This window comes from Ranitomeya imitator, chromosome 1, assembly GCF_032444005.1.
Source record: "Ranitomeya imitator isolate aRanImi1 chromosome 1, aRanImi1.pri, whole genome shotgun sequence".
Classification (NCBI taxonomy): domain Eukaryota; kingdom Metazoa; phylum Chordata; class Amphibia; order Anura; family Dendrobatidae; genus Ranitomeya; species Ranitomeya imitator.
In genome coordinates, this window is record NC_091282.1 from 433039175 (window position 1) to 433064004 (window position 24830).

The 24830-nt window shown below is 43.6% G+C and overlaps 1 protein-coding gene across 1 annotated transcript in view; it reads right to left on the bottom strand.

Moving 5' to 3' along the window:
* MAMDC2 (MAM domain containing 2) overlaps positions 1-24830 on the bottom strand; it is a 173428-nt gene that overhangs the window by 127249 nt on the left and 21349 nt on the right. The window contains exon 2 of the mRNA XM_069763557.1: positions 22477-22584. Coding sequence (XP_069619658.1) covers positions 22477-22584 — 108 coding nt within the window. The remainder of the gene's footprint in view (positions 1-22476; positions 22585-24830) is intronic.

The window sequence follows — 24830 nt, forward strand, 5'->3', positions numbered from 1 at the left end:
AAGTATGCGGACGCATACCGGACATGGGGTTTAAGGACAATATCTATTAGACGTTGGAAGGTGGCTGCAGCACCATGCAACCCAAATGGCATATCACGGTACTGGAACAGTCCCTGGGGCGTTACAAAGGCCGTTTTCTCTTTGGCTGAATCCGTGAGGGGAATCTGCCAATAACCTTTTGTTAAGTCGATAGTAGATATGTACCTGGCCGAACCCAGTCTCTCTATAAGTTCATCAACTCTCGGCATCGGGTAGGCATCGAATTTTGATACCTCATTTAATTTCCGAAAATCATTACAAAACCTAATAGTCCCATCGGGTTTGGGCACTAGCGCGATTGGGCTAGCCCAATCACTCCGGGACTCTTCAATGACTCCAAGTTCTAACATTTTCTCGACTTCCTGGGCAATGGCTTGTCTCCGAGCCTCCGGAATTCGATATGGTTTTAGTCGTACACGGACCTGTGGATCAGTAACAATGTCGTGTTTAATTAAGTGAGTACGACCAGGAAGCTCTGAAAAAACCTCTGCGTTTTTCTGTATAAATTCCTTAGTCTCTCGTTTTTGACTTTCGGATAGTGTCTCTGCAATACCCACCTCTGGCAATGCTACCTGGGGGTCATTTACCACAGATGGGGGTGCCCTACGAGGTCCATCATTAAGGGTGGCTTTTGTCATTAGACTCTCCCTATCCTGCCAGGCCTTAAGCAAGTTTATGTGGTAGATTTGTTCGGTTTTCCTCTTGTCTGGTTGATATATCTTATAATTCACTTCACCTATTCTCTCCAACACCTCGTATGGGCCCTGCCACTTCGCAAGAAATTTATTTTCTACAGTGGGTACTAATTCTAGCACCCTGTCTCCGGGTTGAAAGACTCGTGTTTTAGCCGCTCGGTTATATACCGTGCTTTGGGCCTGTTGCGCACGTTCTAAACATTCTTTAACTATTGGCATGACCGCCTCAATTCTATCTTGCATAAGCATTACGTGTTCAATTACACTGCGATAAGGAGTCACCTCTTGTTCCCAAGTCTCTTTAGCAATATCTAACAGGCCTCTAGGACATCGCCCGTAAACTAACTCAAAAGGCAAAAAGCCTGTGGAGGATTGGGGTACTTCCCGTATAGCGAACAGGAGATATGGTAGGAGAGCATCCCAATCCCTCCCGTCCTTATCTACCACCCTTTTCAACATTCCCTTCAGGGTTTTATTAAATCGCTCCACCAACCCGTCAGTCTGAGGGTGATATACTGAAGTACGCAAGTGGGAGATTTTTAGTAGCTTACACAAGTCCTTAAGTATTCGAGACATAAAGGGGGTTCCCTGATCTGTTAGTATTTCTTTCGGAATGCCGGTGCGAGAAAACATATTAACAAACTCCTTTGAAATTGCTTTCGCATTGGCATTCCGCAGAGGCACTGCTTCAGGGTAACGAGTGGCATAATCTAGTACTACCAAAATGTACTGATGTCCCCTGGCAGATTTAACCAATGGACCCACTATATCCATTGCTATCCTCTCGAAGGGCACCTCTATTATTGGTAAGGGCACAAGGGGGCTTCTAAAATGTGACATAGGTGTGGTCAATTGACACGTAGGACAGGACTGACAATACCGGGTCACGTCCCCCCCCTAGACCCGGCCAAAAGAAACGCTGCAGAATACGGTGTTTTGTTTTTTCTCCGGCCAGGTGTCCCCCCAAGGGATGTTTATGTGCCAGTTCCAAAACTACCTGGCGAAAGGACTTGGGCACCACTAGTTGCTCTACCGCCACCCCCCGCACTTTGTCTATATGATACAGCATACCCTGTTGCACAGCTAGGTGTGGGAACTCATTTTGAGCCCCTGGGTACAATGGTCTTCCCTCAGAGACCTTTACATTTTCCCATGCCCTTGCTAGAGTAGGGTCCTGGTGTTGAGCGGTCCCGAACTTACCACGGGCCACCTCAAGACCTGGCATTTCTATAGCCTCCTCTAGTTCACTTGCGTCGCCTGCATATACAGCCAGAGGTGAGTCTACAGATTCTGGAGTTACCTCTGAGATGGACTCCCCCCCCTCTTGCTACAATAGCTCCGGGGTTAGCCCCACGGCACCCTCCTCAACTAGAGTGCTCATGCCATTTTTAAGGTTCCACAAGTCCCAAAATAAGGGAAAGTCTCTCCCCAATATTACATCATGTCCCATAGACTTTAGGACTGCCGCTTGATGTCTTTTGGTTCCTACTGGCGTGGCAAGGGTGACCCAGGCAGTGGGGTAGTTTTTTATATCGCCATGGATGCAACTAATGCCCAGGGTTGAGTTCGTTAGGGCTCTACGGTCCACCAAACTGGCATGTACCAGAGTTACTTGACTGCCGGAATCCAAGACGGCATTCACACTATGGCCGTCGACCTCGAGGCAACACACGTGTCGTTCATTTCCTGTGAGGACCTCTGCAACACAGACTGACTGTACATATAACGAAAGGCGTCTCATAGCGTTACAGTCCATTGGCTCTGTAGTCATTGGGCAGTTAGCTGCTACATGGCCAAGCCCGCGACATCGCCAACATTGTATAGGTCCTTGCTTCCTCGCCGGAGACGCCTGATAGGGTCTGCTGAATTGCTGTGAGACTGTACCGCTTCCATAGTTCTTTGTGGGTCTGCTACCCTTTATTGCAACGTTCTCTTCTTTTGAAGATGAAGTAGGTCTCGCAGTATTTTCTGGCGATTTCTTGGGAGCCCAGCGAGGTGATAACGTCCCTTGGAGTAGGCTTTCGGAAGCATTGTAACGTTCGACCATATTCACCAACTGGTCGGCTGTATATGGGTCACCTTGTCCAACCCACCTCTGTAACTTAGGGGGCAAGGACCGCAGGTACTTGTCTAGAACAACACGTTCCACCATCTCTGTAGATGTCAAAATCTCTGGTTGCAGCCATTTTTTTACTAGATGGATAAGATCATGCATTTGTGAGCGGGCTGGCTGATCTTCCACAAAAGTCCATAAATGTACCCTCTGTGCTCGTACATATGTGTTTACTCCCAGCCTTGCCAAGATTTCGCTTTTTAATTTGGTATAGTCCATAGCATCCACTCCACTTAAATCGTAATAGGCCTTTTGTGGATCTCCACTCAGAAATGGCGCAACCACTTCAGCCCACGTGTCCACCGGTAAATGTTCACGTTCTGCAATACGTTCAAATACGGTGAGATACGCTTCTACATCATTGTCAGCAGTCATTTTAAGCAGGGTTTTTTATACGGCTTTCCGTGCACCAGCAACACTTTGTGCATGATCCCTCTCATCTCGGGGCTGCCGAATCAAAGCCTGCTTTATTGCATTCAACTGCTCTTGCTGAATCTGGTTTTGCTGGTCCAGGGCTTGCTGGAAGTAAGTATTGGTCTGCTGTTGTTGCACATTTGCCTGCAATAACTGTTTCACTAGTTCCTCCATATTACTGGACTCTTGGCTCTTCAAAAGCGCATGAGCTTTCAGCCAGGACATACACAGAGCACTTTATCTGCAGTCACAGTCCAACAGCCACTATGCCCGCATTCTCAAAACCATTTGTGGGAATATAGCTCATCAGGGATCTCTGCTTTGGCCCAAGCAGGTGGCTATGGAGTCACAACGAACAATAGCAGGCTAGCGAGTTCCACACAGGTATGTGTCAGGTGTATTTATTGTACACATTTGCCGTACAATGTTACACGTGCCAAACATGAAATAAAATGTCTAAGGCCGTCTGGCCACTAACTAACAACAAGATACTAACTGCAAAATAAACCTACACAACAAGAAAGAAGTTTGTGCAACCTTACTGTGTCAGCTCCCAGACCAGCAGATGAGAGACTGAGATCCCAGCAGTTCCTTGATTATATCAGCTGAAGCAAAAGCTGGATCGTATGTGTGGAAGGGAAGCACCAGAGCTTTCAGGCTGATCACTAAACAAACCAGGACCGGATTACAGAGAAATAAACAGCTTCACAATCAATACCGTGATACATATGAAATGAAACGGGGAGAAACATATCTGTTTTCTAGTACTTCTCCCCTTGGCACCTCACAGTATAAACAGATCCTCAGCGAGATATTTGTATTGTCCCCTTATATACTTATACATGGTTATTAGATCGCCCCTCAGTTGTCTTTTTTCTAGACTAAATAATCCTAATTTTGCTAATCTATCTGGGTATTGTAGTTCTCCCATCCCATTTATTAATTTTGTTGCCCTCCTTTGTACTCTCTCTAGTTCCATTATATCCTTCCTGAGCACCGGTGCCCAAAACTGGACACAGTACTCCATGTGCGGTCTAACTAGGGATTTGTACAGAGGCAGTATAATGCTCTCATCATGTCTATCCAGACCTCTTTTAATGCAACCCATGATCCTGTTTGCCTTGGCAGCTGCTGCCTGGCACTGGCTGCTCCAGGTAAGTTTATCATTAACTAGGATCCCCAAGTCCTTCTCCCTGTCAGATTTACCCAGTGATTTCCCGTTCAGTGTGTAATGGTGATATTGATTCCTTCTTCCCATGTGTATAACCTTACATTTATCATTGTTAAACCTCATCTGCCACCTTTCAGCCCAAGTTTCCAACTTATCCAGATCCATCTGTAGCAGAATACTATCTTCTCTTGTATTAACTGCTTTATATAGTTTTGTATCATCTGCAAATATCGATATTTTACTGTGTAAACCTTCTACCAGATCATTAATGAATATGTTGAAGAGAACAGGTCCCAATACCGACCCCTGCGGTATCCCACTGGTCACAGCGACCCAGTTAGAGACTATACCATTTATAACCACCCTCTGCTTTCTATCACTAAGCCAGTTACTAACCCATTTACACACATTTTCCCCCAGACCAAGCATTCTCATTTTGTGTACCAACATCTTGTGCGGCACGGTATCAAACGCTTTGGAAAAATCGAGATATACCACGTCCAATGACTTACCGTGGTCCAGCCTATAGCTTACCTCTTCATAAAAACTGATTAAATTGGTTTGACAGGAGCGATTTCTCATAAACCCATGCTGATATGGAGTTAAACAGTTATTCTCATTGAGATAATCCAGAATAACATCCCTCAGAAACCCTTCAAATATTTTACCAACAATAGAGCCCTTTTTGAATATTGGCACCACATTTGCTATGCGCCAGTCCTGCGGAACAGGCCCCGTCGCTATAGAGTCCCTAAAAATAAGAAATAATGGTTTATCTATTACATTACTTAGTTCTCTTAGTACTCGTGGGTGTATGCCATCCTGACCCGGAGATTTATCTATTTTAATCTTATTTAGCCGGTTTTGCACCTCTTCTTGGGTTAGATTGGTGACCCTTAATATAGGGTTTTCATTGTTTCTTGGGATTTCATCTAGCATTTCATTTTCCACCGTGAATACCGTGGAGAAGAAGGTGTTTAATATGTTAGCTTTTTCCTCGTCATCTACAACCATTCTTTCCTCACCATTTTTTAAGGGGCCTACATTTTCAGTTTTTATTCTTTTACTATTGATATAGCTGAAGAACAGTTTGGGATTAGTTTTACTGTCCTTGGCAATGTGCTTCTCTGTTTCCTTTTTGGCAGCTTTAATTAGTGTTTTAGATAAAGTATTTTTCTCCCTATAGTTTTTTAGAGCTTCAATGGTGCCATCCTGCTTTAGTAGTGCAAATGCTTTCTTTTTACTCTTAATTGCCTGTCTTACTTCTTTGTTTAGCCACATTGGGTTTTTCCTATTTCTAGTCCTTTTATTCCCACAAGATATAAACTGCTTACAGTGCCTATTTAGGATGTTCTTAAACATTTTCCATTTATTATCTGTATTCTTATTTCTTAGGATATTGTCCCAGTCTACCAGATTAAAGGCATCTCTAAGCTGGTCAAACTTTGCCTTCCTAAATTTCAGTGTTTTTGTGACTCCCTGACAAGTCCCCGTAGTGAAAGACAGCTGAAAGTGTACAATATTGTGGTCGCTATTTCCTAGATGCCCGACCACCTGCAGATTTGTTATTCTGTCAGGTCTATTAGATAGTATTAGGTCTAAAAGTGCTGTTCCTCTGGTTGGATTCTGCACCAATTGTGAAAGATAATTTTTCTTGGTTATTAGCAGAAACCTGTTGCCTTTATGGGTTTCACAGGTTTCTGTTTCCCAGTTAATATCCGGGTAGTTAAAGTCCCCCATAACCAGGACCTCATTATGGGTTGCAGCTTCATCTATCTGCTTTAGAAGTAGACTTTCCATGGTTTCTGTTATATTTGGGGGTTTGTAACAGACCCCAATGAGAATTTTGTTACCATTTTTCCCTCCATGAATTTCGACCCATATGGACTCGACATCCTCATTCCCTTCGCTAATATCCTCCCTTAAAGTGGACTTTAGACAAGACTTTACATAGAGACAAACCCCTACTCCTCTCCGATTTTTACGATCCTTTCTAAACAGACTGTAACCCTGTAAGTTAACTGCCCAGTCATAGCTTTCATCTAACCATGTCTCGGTTATTCCCACTATGTCAAAGTTACCTGTAGATATTTCTGCTTCTAGTTCTTCCATCTTGTTTGTCAGGCTTCTGGCGTTTGCGAACATGCAGTTTAGAGGATTTTGTTTTGTTCCAATCTCCTCGCTGTGGATTGTTTTAGAAATGTTCTTACCTCCCTTCTGAGTATGTTTTCCTGGGTCTTCTTTGTTTGAGTCTAATGTTTTTCTTCCCGTCCCCTCTTCGTCTAGTTTAACGCCCTCCTGATGAGTGTAGCGAGTCTTCTGGCGAATGTGTGTTTCCCAGGTTTGTTGAGGTGTAGTCCGTCTCTGGCGAGGAGTCCATCATACAAGTAATTCACACCGTGGTCCAGGAATCCGAATCCTTGTTGTCTGCACCATCGTCTTAGCCAGTTGTTCGCATCAAGGATCCTGTTCCATCTCCTGGTGCCATGCCCGTCTACTGGAAGGATAGAAGAAAAAACTACCTGTGCATCCAGTTCCTTTACTTTCTTCCCCAACTCTTTAAAGTCCTTGCAGATTGTCGGTAGGTCCTTCCTTGCCGTGTCATTGGTGCCAACATGTATCAGAAGAAATGGGTGGACGTCCTTGGAGCTGAAGAGCTTTGGTATCCTATTGGTCACATCCTTGATCATCGCACCTGGAAGGCAGCATACTTCTCTTGCGGTTATGTCCGGTCTGCAGATGGCTGCTTCTGTGCCTCTCAGTAGTGAGTCTCCCACCACCACTCTTCGTTGCTTCTTGGCTGTACTTTTTGCTGTCACTTGTTGCTGTGTGCCCTTTTCTTTTTTGCTTGCTGGTATTGCTTCATCCTTAGGTGTGCCATCTTCATCCTCTACAAAGATTTGAGTTTCAAAGTTGCTATTCTTTCTTCCAGACCCCGCACCTTTTCTTCTAAAAGGGCCACTAGTCTACACTTCTGACAGGTGAAATTGGATTCTTCTTCTGGTCGATTTGTGAACATGTAGCACATGCTGCAGCTCACCATGTAGGTTGTCACATCTGCCATGTTGCTCCTAGATCCTGCTGACTTGCTGTGTGTTTTCCTTCTTGTGTAATCTACTCAGCCAAGCTTTCTTGCAATAATGTCATACAGGCAAAAATTTGTCAGGATAGGACCTGAGGGTAAACTTTTTACTCTATTTTACACATGGTTTACCCTCAGGTCCTATCCTGACAAAAGTTCCCCCCCCCTTTTCTTGCAGACCGGCTTTTGTCAGCCCTCTATTTATAAACTCCATTCCTGTTTACTCCATTACCTGGTACGTGTACTTCCCTACTCTACCACCTTATACACCCTGTATTGGTTTATAACTTATATTGCATCCCTCTCTATAGATGCAAAAATCTACATATAGGGTGGTCAACTTTTACACCCTGGCTCATATTTTTAGGTACGTAGCTTCTCCTCACCTATTTTTTCATTTCTTTTAGTCCTTTTCTTTCAGTCTTATCACCATTATGCACTCTGCTTAGCGCCGTCATTTGATCCCATTCTATCTAAACTATCATCTATCATGTTAGCCTCGTGTATATTATCATGAGTATATATCATCTTTGGCGTCATCAGTTAGATAAGTGAGCAATTGTATTATATTACTTCTGGGTCACCATTATTACTCTTTTAACCATGTAATCCAGTCCATTTTGTAAATACTTTTGTTTTTCTGTTTATGTCTATGCAAATTTTGTTGTTTTCTATTTTGTTATTTCTCTTCAGAGCACACTGATGAAGGTCTTCACAGACCGAAACGTTTGTAAATATACTGTATGTATTAAACACCCCCTTTTTGCATCAGACTTTCTGGAGTGTGCTGAGTATATATCCTCAAATACCTATGTGGACCTAGTCCAACAGAAATAGGCAGCAACTGATAACAAATAACGTGCAATTGCGCCTGGAGAAAACAAGGTGGAGAAAAATGAGCCCACTCTAGGTAAATACCACTCAAGTTGCAGAGGAGTGCAGCAGATTGAGGCGCCCAGGAGAGACAAGAGACAAGAATAAGGGGTGAGGCGAGAGCCCCACGCGTATCCCTGCAACAGCAGCTTCATCAGGGGACTTCCCCTGTACTTTCTTGGGAAGCTCAGGTCATTCAACGTGTGCAGTGAAATGCTGGAAATGTTCTATCAGTCCGTTGTGGCAAGCGCCATCTTTTTTGCTATCATATGCTGGGGTAGTAGTGTGCGAGTAGCTGACGCTAATAAGCTCAACAAACTTATCAAGAAGGCAAGCGCGGCTGTTGGCCTCCATCTGGACTCTTTTGAGGAGGTATTGGAGGATAGAATTCAGAAGATGTGTAGGGCTATAATGAACAATAATACACACCCACTATACGAGCTGTTCTTGAAGCAGAAGAGCACATTCAGCAGCCGTATACCGTATATACTCGAGTATAAGCCAACCTGAGTAAAAGCCGACCCCCGCAATTTTGCCACAAAAAACTGGGAAAACTTAATGACTCGAGTATAAGCCTAGGGTGAAAAGTGCAGCAGCTACCGGTGAATTTGAAAAGTAAAAATAGATACCAATAAAAGTAAAATTAATTGAGACATCAGTAGGTTAAGTGTTTTTGAATATCCATATTGAATCAGGAGCCCAATATAATGCTCCATAAAGTTTATGATGGGCTCCATAAGATGCTCGATATTAAAATATGCCCCATATAATCCTGCATAAAGGGTAATAAGGGCCCCATAAGATGCTCCATAGAGATATTTGCCCCTTATAGTGCTGCACAAGCGTTATGGCCCCATAAGATGCTCCGCACAGCCACTTGCCCCTTATAGTGCTGCACAAGTGTTATGGCCCCATACAGATGCTCCGCACAGCCACTTGCCCCATTTGCTTTTGCTGCCATGAAAAAAAAAAATCACATACTCACCTCTCCGTCGCTCAGGACCCCGGCACTTTTACCTGCTCCTCGTGCGGCTCCGTCTTCGGTTCTGACGTTCAGCAGAGGGCGCGCACCGACTACGTCACCGCGTCCTCTGACCTGAGCGTCACTGCCAGAGGACGATGAAGATGGAGCAGCACTGGAACAAGGAGGGGTAAATATCGCGCAGCGCTGCGCTCCCCTCCCCGTATACTTACCTGCTCCTGGCGCTGTGTCCCTGCTTCTCCTGGCGCTGCATCTTCTTCCTGTATTGAGCGGTCTATGGGAGGTGGAGCCGCATATTCATTTCTGTAATGAGCGGTACCATGTGACCGCTCAGTACAGGAAGAAGCTGCAGCGCTGGAAGAAGCAGGGACATCCAGGGACCACGCCGGGAGCAGGTAAGTATAATTACACTGCCCCCGCCCCGCCTCCCCTGCCGACCCCCGGGTATGACTCGAGTATAAGCCGAGAGGGGGACTTTCAGCCCAAAAAAATGGGCTGAAAATCTCGGCTTATACTCGAGTATATACGGTAATCCTACTAAGGTGTAAGAAGGAGAAATTCAGGAAATCGTTTGTACCTACTGCTATGGGGATGTATAATAATTTCCTAAGCGTGGTAGACAATAATGTCTGATTGCTGGTGTACTAATGTCAATTAACAGTGACTTATATACCTGAACCACCCACATTTATTTGTTATGTAATGTTGGTGTACTTGTGCAAGATTTCTGTCCTAATATTTTATGCACTGCTGTTTGTATTGCTGCTGTAATACTGTAATTTCCCCCCAGGATCAATAAAGTGTATCGTATCGTATCGTAAGAAATTGTGTAAACCAAATCTTTATGTGAAACTTAAAAAACCAAGTACTACTTGCTATCACATGTTGAATTAAACTGGATGTGTAGAAACCAAAGTCCTTGGGTAGGTTACACTGGATGCTATGGCGAAGTCATCATGCTATGTATCTGGGTATAGTCCTCTTGCAGCCTTAGCCATTATCATCACCCACAAAAATCCACAAATCTGCTTCATAGAATCATAGAATGTTACAGTTGGAAGGGACCTCCAGGGTGATCGTGTCCAACCCCCTGCTCAATGCAGGACTCACTAAACCATCTCATACAGATGTCTGTCCAGCCTCTGTTTGCTGACTTCCTTTGAAGCAGAACTCACCACCTCTTGTGGCAGCTTGTTCCACTCATTGATCACCCTCACTGTCAGGCCTGTCCCACACGTCCAGATAATTCCGGTACCGAAAAAACACGTACCGCACACGGACGCTGTCCGTGTGCAGTCCGTGTGCCGTGCAGGAAAAAATCAGTACCGGAGTTATCCGTGTCCGTGTATTCGTGAGCTCACGTGTGGCACACGTGCGGCACACTTGTGCCGCCCATGTGCCGACTGGGTACCACACGGAGCGTGCAGGAGACAGCGCTAGAGATAAGCGCTGTCCCCTGCATCTGGTGCTGAAGCCGCCATCCATATCTTCTCTCCAGCAGCGTTCGCTGGAAAGAAGATATGAAAAATCCTTTTTTTTTTTTTTCGTGTTTTAAATAAAGAAACCCGGTCCCCACCCCCTTCCCACCCCCTGTGCGCCCGCCCGCTGTTACTAAAATACTCACCCGGCTCCCTCGAAGCGTCCTCTCCGTGCTGCACCTACTCCTGTATGGGAGGTGGAGCCGCATATTCATGACTGTAATGGGCGGCACCACGTGACCGCTCATACAGGAGAAGCTGCAGCGAGGACAGGACGCTGCGAGGGAGCTGGGTGAGTATTTCAGTAACAGCAGGAGGGGCGCACAGTGGGTGGGGGGGGGGACAGGGATCTTTATTTAAAACACGAAAAAGAAAAAAAGGATTTTTCATATCTTCTTTCCAGCGAACGCTGCTGGAGAGAAGATATGAATGGCGGCTTCAGCACCAGATGCAGGGGACAGCGCTTATCTCTAGCACTGTCTCCTGCACGGCACACGGACTGCACACGGACAGCGTCCATGTGCGGTACGTGTTTTACACAGACCCATTGACTTTAATGGGTCCGTGTAATCCGTGCGCTCCCACGAACACTGACATGTCTCCGTGTTTTGCACACAGACACACGGTCCGTGAAAACACGCTGACATGTGCAACGACGCATTGATTTCAATGTGTCTACGTGAGTCAGTGTCTCCGGTACGTGAGGAAACTGTCACCTCATGTACCGGAGCCACTAACGTGTGAAACCGGCCTCAAACTCTTTTTTCTAATATCTAATCTGTATCTTCTCTGCCCCCTAAGCCTTGATTTAAAAAAAGAACATAGACAATAAAATAGTTCTGCACCATTATGCATTTATTTTTTGTATCCCCAGGTTCCCTAGTTTTCAGAGCCTTTTACATGCAGCTGCTCATTCCAACTGCACATTGCAAACTACATTACAGGACTCTGCACCTGTGATGCTATGTCTTTACATAGAGCGGAGCAGCCTGACGGACCCTCACCATTTCCTAGGGGGAATCAACGACAGGCTGAATTGTATCCTGTTTACTCAGAATCTTTTCCCTGAAATTACCAGTGCCAAAATTTCTTTTTAAACATTCACGTTTGGCAAAGGAGCCATATTTATGGAGGAGCTGACGCCGATATTTTATGTTCATGGCAGCTTAATGTTCGGAGTTTTGTGGGTAATGAATCACGTCTCATACACTGAGCTGTAATACATTTGTTTTCTAAACAAATTAACAAAGATAAATTAGCTTTGTTACTTAACCTGGCTTAGAGGTCCACTGCAAATTTTTGGATCTTTCATCTTTTTATGAAATTAATTTGTTGGAAGCAAACAAAAAACACAATTCAGAATTTATGTTTGCATTTGTTTAATTTTCTTCTGATACTGCCAGCCTATAATAAATGGATATGCTTATATTACATATTTTGACAAATTTGGGGATCCTAAGTATGTGGCGGCTTTGTTACTATATGTGGCTTTTTATTAAATATATTTTTTTTTAAGTGTTTTTTTGTGTCACTTATAGTTAACAAAAAAGTCTAGTGGATAGATGATAAATTTGACAGGTTTCTACAAAAGACAGTCCTGGGAACATGTATTTGTTCTCGGGCCATCTCCGTAGTGTTGGTCCTATTGTCGGGCTAATGATTATGGCTACAAGGGAGTCCTTATTTTGCAGTGCCACGATTTTGGTGCTGAGTGTCAACAACGGCTGACAATGGCAACAGGAGTGCAGCCGTGTCGGAAATATCTGTTGACCTCCCAATATCTTTTGTAAACCATAAGGCTTCATGCACACAAAGCACTGTTCAGACAGCCATGTAAAGTCCCTCTCAATCCGTACTATGTAGATGTAGGTTCTCTGCATATTGCTGCATCGTTTTTACTTATGATACATAAACTTCTGTACGTGCAGAACTATAACACTAGTGTGTCCATGAGACCTTGTTAATGTTAACATAGGAGTTGCCAATATTAGTGATGAGATTTACCATAGTAACTGGTCAAAAATAAAATAAAGCTCATTCATATCCAGTTGTTTGAACTTTAACAAAACCATTTAATGGACATTTCCACAAGTTGAGCACTGACACTTTATGATTAGAGATATTTCATTTCTGAAAGTTTTATATAGCAAAATGGATTGCTCTGTAAACCTGTCAATGTATGAGCCAAAACCATAGTTAAAATGGAATTTAAGAAGCTGTAAGAGAAAAGCTGATGATGTCAACAAAACAGATGGCAATTAAACTGCAAGACCTGTAGCTATAAGTCCAATTATTAGATTAGCTTTAGGGAAGCACAGCCTTTTTAGATCCAATGGACATAATACAAGATAGAACCAACCCCATGGGCATCAATACTGCAAAGGTGTTACTTTCTGATACATTAACTGCATATTGAAAGTATGTGCCACAAATATCTAATACACACTGGTTCCATCTGTTGGGCTCCCACTTACTCCAGTTTTTACAGCCAGGGGCAGCTGCATTAGCAGGCTCCTGGTTGTAAAGTTATTTAACAATAATTAACATTCCCTTCAGATGGAATTACATCGTGGGACATGACTGTACAGCGGACAGGTATGGGATACTGTTGTTTTTTTATTTTAACTTTTTTTCAGAAGACAAAGGTCATCATTTGGATTGAGTGTATAATAAAGCTATTACAACACCATGTGTATTTATTTCATTTAAATACTTTTTTTCCTAATGTGTGTGTGCTTTTTTAACCCTTTATTAATATTGAATTAATAATGGAGAGGTGTCTTATTGACACCTCTCCATTATTAACCAGGCTTAATATCACCTTACATTAGCAAGGTGGCATTAACCCTTCATTACCCCATATTCCACCGCTACTCGGGAGTGGGAAGAGAGTGGCTAAGTGCCAGAATAGGCGCATCTTCCAGATGTGCATTTTCTGGGGTGGCTGGGGGCAGATGTTTTTAGCAAGAAGGGTCCTATATCCATGGTCCCTTTCCAGGCTATTAATATCTGCCCTCAGTCACTGGCTTTCCCACTCTGGCGGAGAAAATTGCGGGGGGAGCCCACGCCATTTTTTTCCGTAATTTAACCCTTTATTTTAACACCTAGAGCTCCCAAATTTTGCACACAGACATTTCTTACATTAATAGTGAGGAATATGTAAAAAATAAGGGATATGAAATGGTTTACTGTATGTAAACCATGTCTCATATCCTGTCGGGTTTGATAAGGAGATAGCAAAAACCGGCAATTAAATTACCGGCTTTTCTGCTATCTCGCGCTGTATTACATATAAATATATATATGTGTGTCTCACTGATATATATACAGTATATATATATATATATATATATACAGTATATATCTACCTATACTATGTGTAGACATTTATTTTAGCTATTCTATTCTAACCTGTCAGTGTGATTTCACTAAATTGCCGGCTTTTCTATAGAACACTGGTGCGTATTTCTCGCAAGTCACACGCATGGTCCATGTGTAATCCGTATTTTTCTTGCCCTCATAGACTTTCATTGTCAGATTTTTTGCGCAGTACGCTGACAAACGCAGCATGCTGCGATTTTCTCAGCCCGTAAAATATGGCTGAGAAATATACGGCAGATAGGACCTGCCCCATAGAGAAACATTGGTCAGTGTGCAATGCGTTTTTTTTGCCCCTCTCATACATCTGTATTCCTCTCTAGTGTGACCCCGGCCTATCATTTAGAGGTTCTTCAGCATTTAGGGTATGTGCAGACATTCCGGATTTTTTGCATTTTTTGCGTGTTTTTTTCTGTGTTTTTTTGTGGCAAAAATGCTCAAAAACGCATACATTAAGCATCCCATCATTTTGAATGCATTCCGCAATTTTTGTGCACATGCTGCGTATTTTTCCACGATAAAAACGCATTTAGAAAAAATACGCAGCATGTTCATTAATTTTGCTGATTTTTTGCGGATTTCCCGCTATTTAATGCATTGGGAAGCTCTGGGAAAAAACACAAAAAATCCGCACAAAAACCGTGCAAAAACTGCGAGTAAAACGTGAGAAAAACGCGTGCGGATTTCATGCTGAAAATCTCCGGTTTTGTTCAGGAAATTTCTGCATAAAATCGTGACGTGTGCACATACTCTTAGACCGGCTTCACACTCAGCGTATGAAAATACGGTCCGTATATTACGGCCGTAATACGCTGAAATGTCCCGAAAATAGTGGTCCGTAGCTCCTCCGTAGGCAGGGTGTGTCAGCGTTTTTTGCGCATGGCATCCTCCGTATGTAATCCGTATGGCATCCGTACTGCGTGGTTTTCTCGCAGGCTTGCAAAACCAACATACCGCTATAGAAATGATCCATGTGTCCCAAAAAGAAAAAAATATATATATATATACTGTCTATATATATATATATATATATATATATATATATATATATATGTCATTAGACACATATATGTATATATATTAATATTTATTCCAGCGCTATACAGCTTGAAAGCCGGTAATTCAATTACCGGCTTTTTCTTTCTCCTTCTTAAAACCCGACATGATTTGAGACATGGTTTACATACAGTAAACCATGTCTTCTCTCCATTTTTTTGGCAGATTCCACACTACTAATGTCAGTAGTGTGTATCTGCAAAATTTGGCCGTTCTAGCTCTTAAAATAAAGGGTTAAATGGCGGAAAAAATTGGCGTGGGCTCCCGCGCAATTTTCTCCGCCAGAGTAGTAAAGCCAGTGACTGAGGGCAGATATTAATAGCCTGGAGAGGGTCCATGGTTATTGGCCCCCCCCTGGCTAAAAATATCTGCCCCCAGCCACCCCAGAAAAGGCACATCTGGAAGATGCGCCTATTCTGGCACTTGGCCACTCTCTTCCCATTCCCGTGTAGCGGTGGGATATGGGGTAATGAAGGGTTAATGCCACCTTGCTATTGTAAGGTGACATTAAGCCTAATTAATAATGGAGAGGCGTCAATTATGACACCTATCCATTATTAATCCAATTGAATGAAAGGGTTAAATAAAACACAAACACATTATTTAAAATTATTTTAATGAAATAAAAACAATGGTTGTTGGAGTATTTATTCTACGCCCAATCCAATCACTGAAGACCCTCGTTCTGTGAAAGAAAAAACATAATAAACCAACAATATACTTACCCTCCGCAGATCTGTAACGTCCAACGATGTAAATCCTTCTGAAGGGGTTAAAACATTTTGCAGCAAGGAGCTTTGCTTTGCTAATGCAGGCTGCTCCTCGCTGCAAAACCCCGGGGAATGAGTCTAAATATAGATCAATGAGCTATATTTAGCTTCATTTGCGGTGAGGCGCCCTCTGCTGGCTGTTTATAGATCGTGGGAACTTGCCTAGAAAGCCTGGGAGCATTTCCTGCCTTGCAAGCTCTTGTCCAGCTATAAGTGAACTAGAAACTTCTAGGATCCATGAAAGATTCTTTGTTTGGTTTTTGTAAGATATTATATTAACATTTCTAGAATTCGCCCTTTTCTTACTTTCGACTCTGCAAAAACTCTTACTGTTTCACTTATTCATTCTCGTCTGGACTATTGTAACTCTCTACTAATCGGCCTCCCTCTTGCAAAACTCTCCCCGCTCCAATCTGTCCTGAATGCTGCAGCCAGGATCATATTCCTCACCAACCGTTACACCGATGCCTCTACCCTGTGCCAGTCATTACACTGGCTACCCATCCACTCCAGAATCCAGTACAAAACTACTACCCTTATCCACAAAGCACTCCATGGCTCAGCACCACCCTACATCTCCTCCCTGGTATCAGTCTACCACCCTACCCGTGCCCTCCGCTCCGCTAATGACCTCAGGTTAGCATCCTCAATAATCAGAACCTCCCACTCCCGTCTCCAAGACTTTACACATGCTGCGCCGATTCTTTGGAATTCACTACCTAGGTTAATACGATTAATCCCCAATCCCCACAGTTTTAAGCGTACCCTAAAAACTCATTTGTTCAGACTGGCCTACCGCCTCAATGCATTAACCTAACGATCCCTGTGTGGCCTATTTATAAAAAAAAAAAAAAAAAAGGTTCCTCGCATCATGTTCTCATACACTTTATGCAGTATTAGCCCTCTGTGTCTGTACTGCTACATACTTAGGCAGATAACTGGTTCATGCAGCTTTACATGAACACCTGAGCCTTACACTATGGCTGGTCCGAATAACTAAAGCAATTGTTATCATCCACCTCTCGTGTCTCCCCTTTTCCTCATAGTTTGTAAGCTTGCGAGCAGGGCCCTCACTCCTCCTGGTATCTGTATTGAACTATATTTCTGTTATGCTGTAATGTCTATTGTCTGTACAATTCCCGTCTATAATTTGTAAAGCGCTGCGGAATATGTTGGCGCTATATAAATAAAAATTATTATTATTATTATTATTATTATGCACAATGTTTACATTAAGAACACGAAAATATATATTCGTATTCTCACTCGGTGTATCTACCCATCCCTCGAAACACAGGCTTCTAACTCCATCTGGTAAAGAAGTAGGGATTTCTCTGTAAATATGTATCCCAGATAGGACATATTTGATCTCATTAGAATGCTCACGTTAATCCGAGATGAATGATGGGCTTGTTATGACTATGACATGTTTTGTAGCGAAGTTATAGAAAGTAGATAGATCTAAGGTTGCAGTACTCAAATGTAGAGAGAGGAGGGTCTGGATAAGCCAGCCTTTCTGTGATGTCACTAGCTGCAGGTCTTAAGTTTGTGGCAGGCTCTCAGCTCAGTCTTCTTCTTGCTTGCTTGCTTGCTTCTTCTACTGGAAAGCCCTGTGCACGTCCAATGAGCTGGGACGTATGGTTGCCTGCCATGCTTTGAACATGTGAGTGTTACCTTTTCTCATTTAATCCCTGTTTATTTCATAATTACCCTTGTACATATTTGCAATTGTCTCATTTGTAACATCTTTATAAAAAATATTTTTGATAAAGCACTGCCTAATATTTATGGGATATAATATGTAATATTAGTTCATTCACCATGCTCTAAACGTACCCTAAGTCTCCTTAAGAGAATTACGCTACTGTGTTGGGTTAGCTTCGGACCCGTTTAATCGAAGCTGGTGGCAGCATACATTCTGTACTGGGTAGTTGAGTGGCGTTGTAGCGACTGCGGCGTTGATAATTATTGATCCTGCCTAAGTGGGAGTAGTTTATCGCGTCGCTGCAGCGTGCCCAATAGCCAGTACATAGCAGGCAGCCTTTCTGGCGACTAATTACCCAGGGTGCAGTACCTAATCTGACCTGAGAGTAAGGGGGGCACCAGAGAGCTGCAAGTTTTAAGTGGAACAGTAAGCGGGATATACATAAATCCCTGCAGTTCGTGGTATATTGAAAAACAGTGGGATACCTACAATAAGCCCCTGCTGTAAACTAAGAGGTCAATAGCCTTGTGTGTGTTTTCTCATCGCATTGTTAGCAGTGGAGGGATAACTAAGATAAGCCCCCCTGCACATGTGATAGCCATCTGTTGGCCCAAAGTCACCCCGACCCGTGACGTAGGGGTAACGGTCACGGTGTGAATCGTGACGAATTGGTGGCAGTGGTCAGGGGATTCCTGACAAATACATTTTGGATACAATTGTGACTTGTTCACTCTGGCAGATCCATGATAGGACAACTATAGTTGAAGACCCATACTGTACTTCACTGGTCCTTAGATTATACAATAAAAAATGACATGGTTCATCACAAAATATAATATGGCAACATCCAGAGAGCCTACAGATTTTCAGCCACTGAAATGGAGTATTTGAAATAATGGGATAATATGGAGTCACTTTGCGGTATGTAAGAGAACTTCATTATTAGCACTTTCCTAATATTTTACGAGTATCATAGCAGCCTGTATTTTGTGAAATTACCTCTCTCAGCAACTAATTGCCCTGTTAGCATTGCCACACTTTTAAAGGGGTTTTCCACTTTCATGAAAGTTGTATCCCCGGGTGCAATTTCTTTAACAAAACTCAAAAACTATGCTTTACTCACCCCACCTGGGTCTGGCGCTGAGTTTCCATTGCTGCTCCAGGCATCTGTCATTGTCTACAGTGTCGTCCTCACGTTGACAGTGCTGCAGCCAATCAGTGATTTCAGCGGCTTGTACCATGCACACAGAGAGAGCTGCTGAGTTTAGTGATTGGCTGCAGTGCTGTAAATGTGTTGTCAGCGGGAGCATCAACAGAGACTTGTACCTGGACCTGTAGAGAGTGAATACTGCATATTTTTTTGCCCTTAAAATAAACTTCTGGGGACACAACTTTACGGGAAACACCTTTAAGAAAAGCTGTTTTAGGCTATGTGCACAAGTAAGAAAAGAGGTGCAGAATTTTCTGCACAAAATCTGCATCTCCTGGCAGAATCCGCAGCTGCGGACATGCTGCGGTTTTTATGCGGATTTAGTGCGTTTTTTGTGCAGAATTGATGCGGATTTTGTGCGCATTTTCTGCAATTTTTACCACTGCAGATTTCTATTAATGGAGGGGTGCAGAAACGCTGCAGATCTGCACAAAATAAGTGACATGCATTTCTTTGAAATCTGCAGCGTTTCTGTGCAGATTTTTCTGCACCATGTGCACAGCTTTTTTTTTCACATTGATTTACATTGTACTGTAAATCACAGTGCAGATCTGCAGTGTTTCTGCTCGGAAAAAAACGCTGCAGACCTGCACTAAATCTGCATCGTGTGCACACAGCCTTAGAGCTTAAATGCAGTAATTTCACTTATATTTGTGTTATCGCTTGAAAAGCTTATCAAACGGATATAATATTGACTAATGATGTCTGGCTAGTAGAGAGTAAAAATGTCCCAGTCATGAAATAGTTAAAAAAGGAACAACTGTAGAGCCCTTTTTTTTAGGCTACAAATGATTCATGAGTGGATGTGTGGTCAGGGCCCTTACTATTTTGGGAATGAATGTGTACTTGGGAATCCCCTAGTCTGTGAGCAGCTGGTGAATCACAATGGGGGGATTACTGATACAGAATACAAGTCATCTACAATCAAATCAATAGATGACCTCTGGGGAGACCTATTAAGCAAAATGTCAGTACTTGGAAAAGTACAGTATAGTGTGCAATTACACAGCAAATTAATTGTATTCTAGACACCTTTTTTTTACCTCTCACCAAACAATTTAGACAATGCTTGCTTTGTAGTGTCTGGCAGAAGTATACATCAGCAAGAGTTTCTGACATATATAGAACCTCAAAACAGTGCAACTGTGTATTCATATACTGCACAGTATGCGTTCTATATCCTGATTTCCCTACCTACTATTTACAGGGAGTATGTAAGCACAGAATGATCCCACAAACTTCGTACAGGTTCACCCTTGGAGTGGCCAAACAGTTCAGTGCACCTTCCCACCTTCTTGTTTTTCCAACTATCTCCACCCTTCTCTTCTGGCTCAAGTAAAGTAACGGATGTCAATTAAAAAAGAGGAGGTAGAGTTAGATGCCACTCAAAGGGTGCTCCGAGTGCCTGTGCAAAGGGTCCTTCGAGTGACTGTGCAAAGGGTGCTCTGAGTGCTTATCCAAAGGGTGCTCTGAGTGCTTGTCCAAAGGGTGCTCTAACTGCCTGTGCAAAGGATGCTCTGAGTGCCTGTGCAAAGGGTGCTCCGAGTGCCTGTGCAAAGGGTACTCCGAGTGCCTGTGCAAAGAGTGCTCCGAGTGCATGTACAAAAGGTGCTCCAAGAACCTGTGCAAAGGGTGCTCCGAGTGCCTCTGTAAAGGCTGCTCCAAGTGCATGTGCAAAGGGTACTCCGAGTGCCTGTGCAAAAAGTGGTATGAGTGCCTGTGCAAAGGGTGCTCCCAATGCCTGCGCAAAGGGTGCTCCGAGTTACTGTCCAAAGGGTGCTCTGAGTGCCTGTGCAAAAGGTGTTGAGTGCCTGTCCAAAGGGTGCTCCAAGTGCCTGTGCAAAGGGTGCTCCGAGTCCCTGTCCAAAGGGTGCTCCGAGTGCCTATGCAAAGAGTGCTCCAAGTGCCTGTGCAAAGGGTGCTCCGAGTGACTGTGCAAAGGGTGCTCCGAGTGCCTGTGCAAAGAGTGCTCCGAGTGCCCGTGCAAAGGGTGCTCCCAATGCCTGTGCAAAGGGTGCTCCGAGTGCCTGTGCAAAGGGTGCTCTGAGTGCCTGTCCAAAGGGTGCTCCGAGTGCCTGTGCAAAGGGTGCTTCGAGTGCCTGTGCAAAGGGTGCTCCTAGTGCCTGTGCTTGGTGACTTTTTTGCTGTCAATCTTCTTTTAACTACTGTATTTTTCAGGCTATAAGACGCACCGGACCATAAGACGCACCCCAAATTTTCAGAAGGAAAATAGGGGAAAAAAATGTGTCAAATGGGGGTCTGTCTTACAGTCCGAATTCAGCTTACCGGGAGGGGTTTCGGCACTGGTGGAGAAGTCACAGAGGTTGTTCGGAGGTCCTGGCTGGTGCGGTGCCCTCCGGGAAATCCAATCCCAGGCTGGTGCGGTGGTGCTGCTGCTCTGGGGCTGCGGTGGCCTGTGGGGCTGCGGTGGCCTATGGGACTGCAGTGCCCTGTGGGGCTGCGGTGGCCTGTGGGGCTGTGGTGTTCTGTGGGGCTGTGGTGCTCTGTGGGGCTCTGTGGAGCTGCGGGGCTCTGTGGGGTGGTGGGGCTCTGTTGGGCGGTGGTGTCGGGGCTCTGTGCTGGAGTGGCAGCGGCTCTCTGTGCTGCGTGGGGAGCTCCACAGGCATTTTGTCAAAGCCCGGAAGCCCTCGCAGCTACATTGCTGCGATGCGGAGGCCTCCAGAAAGATGACCACCGGTGGCCTCTGGAAAGGTGGCTTCCGGGGGCGGCACATGCTCAGATTCAGATCTTGGCAACGAGATCTCATCCCGAGATTCGAATCTGAGCATGCGCCGCCACCGGCAGCCATCTTCCGGAGGCCACCGCGTCGCAGCAACAGAGCTGAGGGGGCTTCCGGGCTTTGACGAAATGCAGGCGGAGCCCCCCACGCAGCACAGAGCCCCGCTGCCACCACTCCACAGAGCCCTGACACCACCGCACCAGAGAGAACAGCTACAGCCACACCAGCTGCATCAGGACCTCCGTCACCAGGACCGCCGCCAGGATTTGTAAGCATATTGCGACCATAAGACGCACCCCCATTTTCCCCAAAAAAAATTTGGGAAAAAAGTGCGGCTTATGGTCTGAAAAATACAGTAATAAAGGCACCAAATGACTCCTAACATAAACTGTCCACATCCTTCCCTAATTAAGGATGATTTTAGATATCTGAAATACACCCAAGCTTCTTCACTTTTAGTGACCAGACATAGAGCACAACATCTTCTATGAGTACTAAGCTCAGTGGCACAGAAACACGAGAGGGTACTGCAAGCTATAATACCGGTGCTCAAATACTACCAAATTAGGGTTGCCTGAAACTGGCTTTACTGTGTGAGACATGAAAAGTTACTGAAGAACGTAAAAATGTTATGTAACAATACTCATGTTCTTAAAGGGGTTGTCATGCCAAAATATTTAGGTTAATAGAAGGGATGAACCCCTTTTACATTGTCAAGATTTCCTAACAGGGAAGAAAGACAAGTACAGGCTAGAAGACATTTATCTTACCTTCTGTATTTACAATCCATGGAAGAAATTCAAAAGCAGATTTGTAGGCACATGTGTTATTTTCGAAAGTGCAAGACCCCTCAGAGACAGTGGCTCCTTCAGCAAAACCTGCCAATAAAAAGAAAAAAATTACAACTGCCAGTAAGTAAAATACTATTAGGCTGGGTTCACACATCCACATATAGGGTTTTCTCCATATCCGAGAAAATTGGCCCAATCATGCTAATCACACTCTGATCAGAGTTTGATTAGAGTGTGATCCAATTTTCTCAGATATGGAGATCTTTAAAAATAAAATAAGATTCTCCATGTTCTTCATTCAGTCTGTCCGTGATGTCATTCGAGTGCAATCCAATGCTTTCCACGGACCCATAGATATGAATGGGTGAGTGGCTTCCAATTATAGGAAGCATATCGTGCATGCTGAGATTTTTTCTTTGGGCCAAATTGGTCAGAGAAAAAAATACGGACATGTGTTCAACCCCATAGAATAACATTGAGATGAGTGCTATCAGTCAAAAACACAAATAGCACTTGTCCGAGTTACAGCTCTGGCCAAAAATAAGAGACCACCATATCAAAACCCTGTCATCGACAGCCCAATTTCCAGACCTGAACCCCATTAAAAACCTCTGGAATGTAATCAAGAGGATGATGGATAGTCACAAGCCATCAATCAAAGAAAAACTGCTTACATTTTTTTTGCCAGAAGCAGTGTGAAAGACTGGTGGAAAGCATGCCAAGACACATGAAAGTTGTGATTTAAAATCATGGTTATTCCACAAAATATTGATTTATGAACTCTTCCTGAGTTAAAATATTAATATTATTGTTTCTAAATGATTATGAACTTGTTTTCTTTGCATTATTTGAGGTCCGAAAGCACTGGGTTTTTTTAATTTTGACCATTTCTCCTTTTCAGAAAAAAAATACAAAATGTATTGTTTGGAAATTCGGAGACATGTTGTCAGAAGTTTATATAATAAAAGAACAATTTACATTGTACTCAAAAATATACCTATAAGTAGAAAAATCAGACAAACTGACAATTTTGCAGTGGTCTCTTAATTTTTGCCAGAGCTGTACATGGTACTCTGTAAGAACTCTTACTAGAAAAGAGTATTCTATAGTTAGATAATGTGAATAACAGTTGCCAACACTCATGCTACTAGGAAAGTCAGAGGCCAATAAATTTTTACCAATTGTAGCACAATACAAGTATTTATTGTATTCAGGATTATAGCTACAGATCTTGGATAGTACTGTAAAAAAGATGTGCCTTAAACTGTAAGTCTAGAAAAAAACAAAAAAAAACAAATACCAAATGTATCAAGAACTCCTTAAAGTCTTTTGTTCACAGGGTTTCAGAGGTGTGATCTTGTTTACGATGTACGACCACTGCAGCCAATCACTGAATGCACTAGCCTTGTTCTGTCTACACAGTCATGATGGAGAGGTGGTACTAGAATTGCAAAAGATTTACCAGGTTGTAACTATACTTCAACTGTGAGAGACAGAATCTTAAAAAAAATCCAGAACATCACATTGTATGATTTTATGATTTTGGCATAATTAATTTGCGTTGTATTGCATGAAATAAGTATTTGATACAATAGAAAAACAGAATATTTGGTACAGAAACCTTTGTTTGCAAATATAGAGGTCAGGCATTTCATGTAGTTCTTGACCAAATTTGCACACACTGCAGCAGGGATTTTGGCCCACTCCTCCATACAGATCTTCTCCAGATCTTTTCAGGTTTCAGGGCTGTTGCTGGGCAACATTGTTTCAGCTCCCTCCAAAGATTTTGTATTGCGTTCAGGTCTGGGGACTGGCTAGGCCACTCCAGGACCTTGAAATGCTTCTTACAGAAGTTAGTTGCCTTGGCTGTGTGTTTCAGGTCATTGTCATGTTGGAAGACCGAGCCAAAGACCCATCTTCAATGCTCTTACTGAGGGAAGAAGGTTGTTGGCCAAAGTCCCGGGATACCTGACCCCATCCATCCTCCTTTCAATACATTGCAGTCATCCTGTCCCCTTTGCAGAAAAGCATCCCCAAAGTATGATGTTTTCCCCACCATGCTTCACGGCTGGGACGGTGTGCTTGAGGTGGTACTCATCTTTCTTCTTCTTCCAAACACGGCGAGTGGTTCCCGAAAAGTTCTATTTTGATCTCCTCTGACCACATGACCTTTTCCCATGCCTACTCTTTATCATCCACATGGTCATTGGCGTACTTCAAATGTGCCTGGACATGTGCTGGCGTGAGCAGGAGGACCTTGAGCGCTCTGTAGGATTTTAATCCATGATGGCATAGTGTGTTACTAATAGTAATGTTTGAGACTGTGGTCCCAG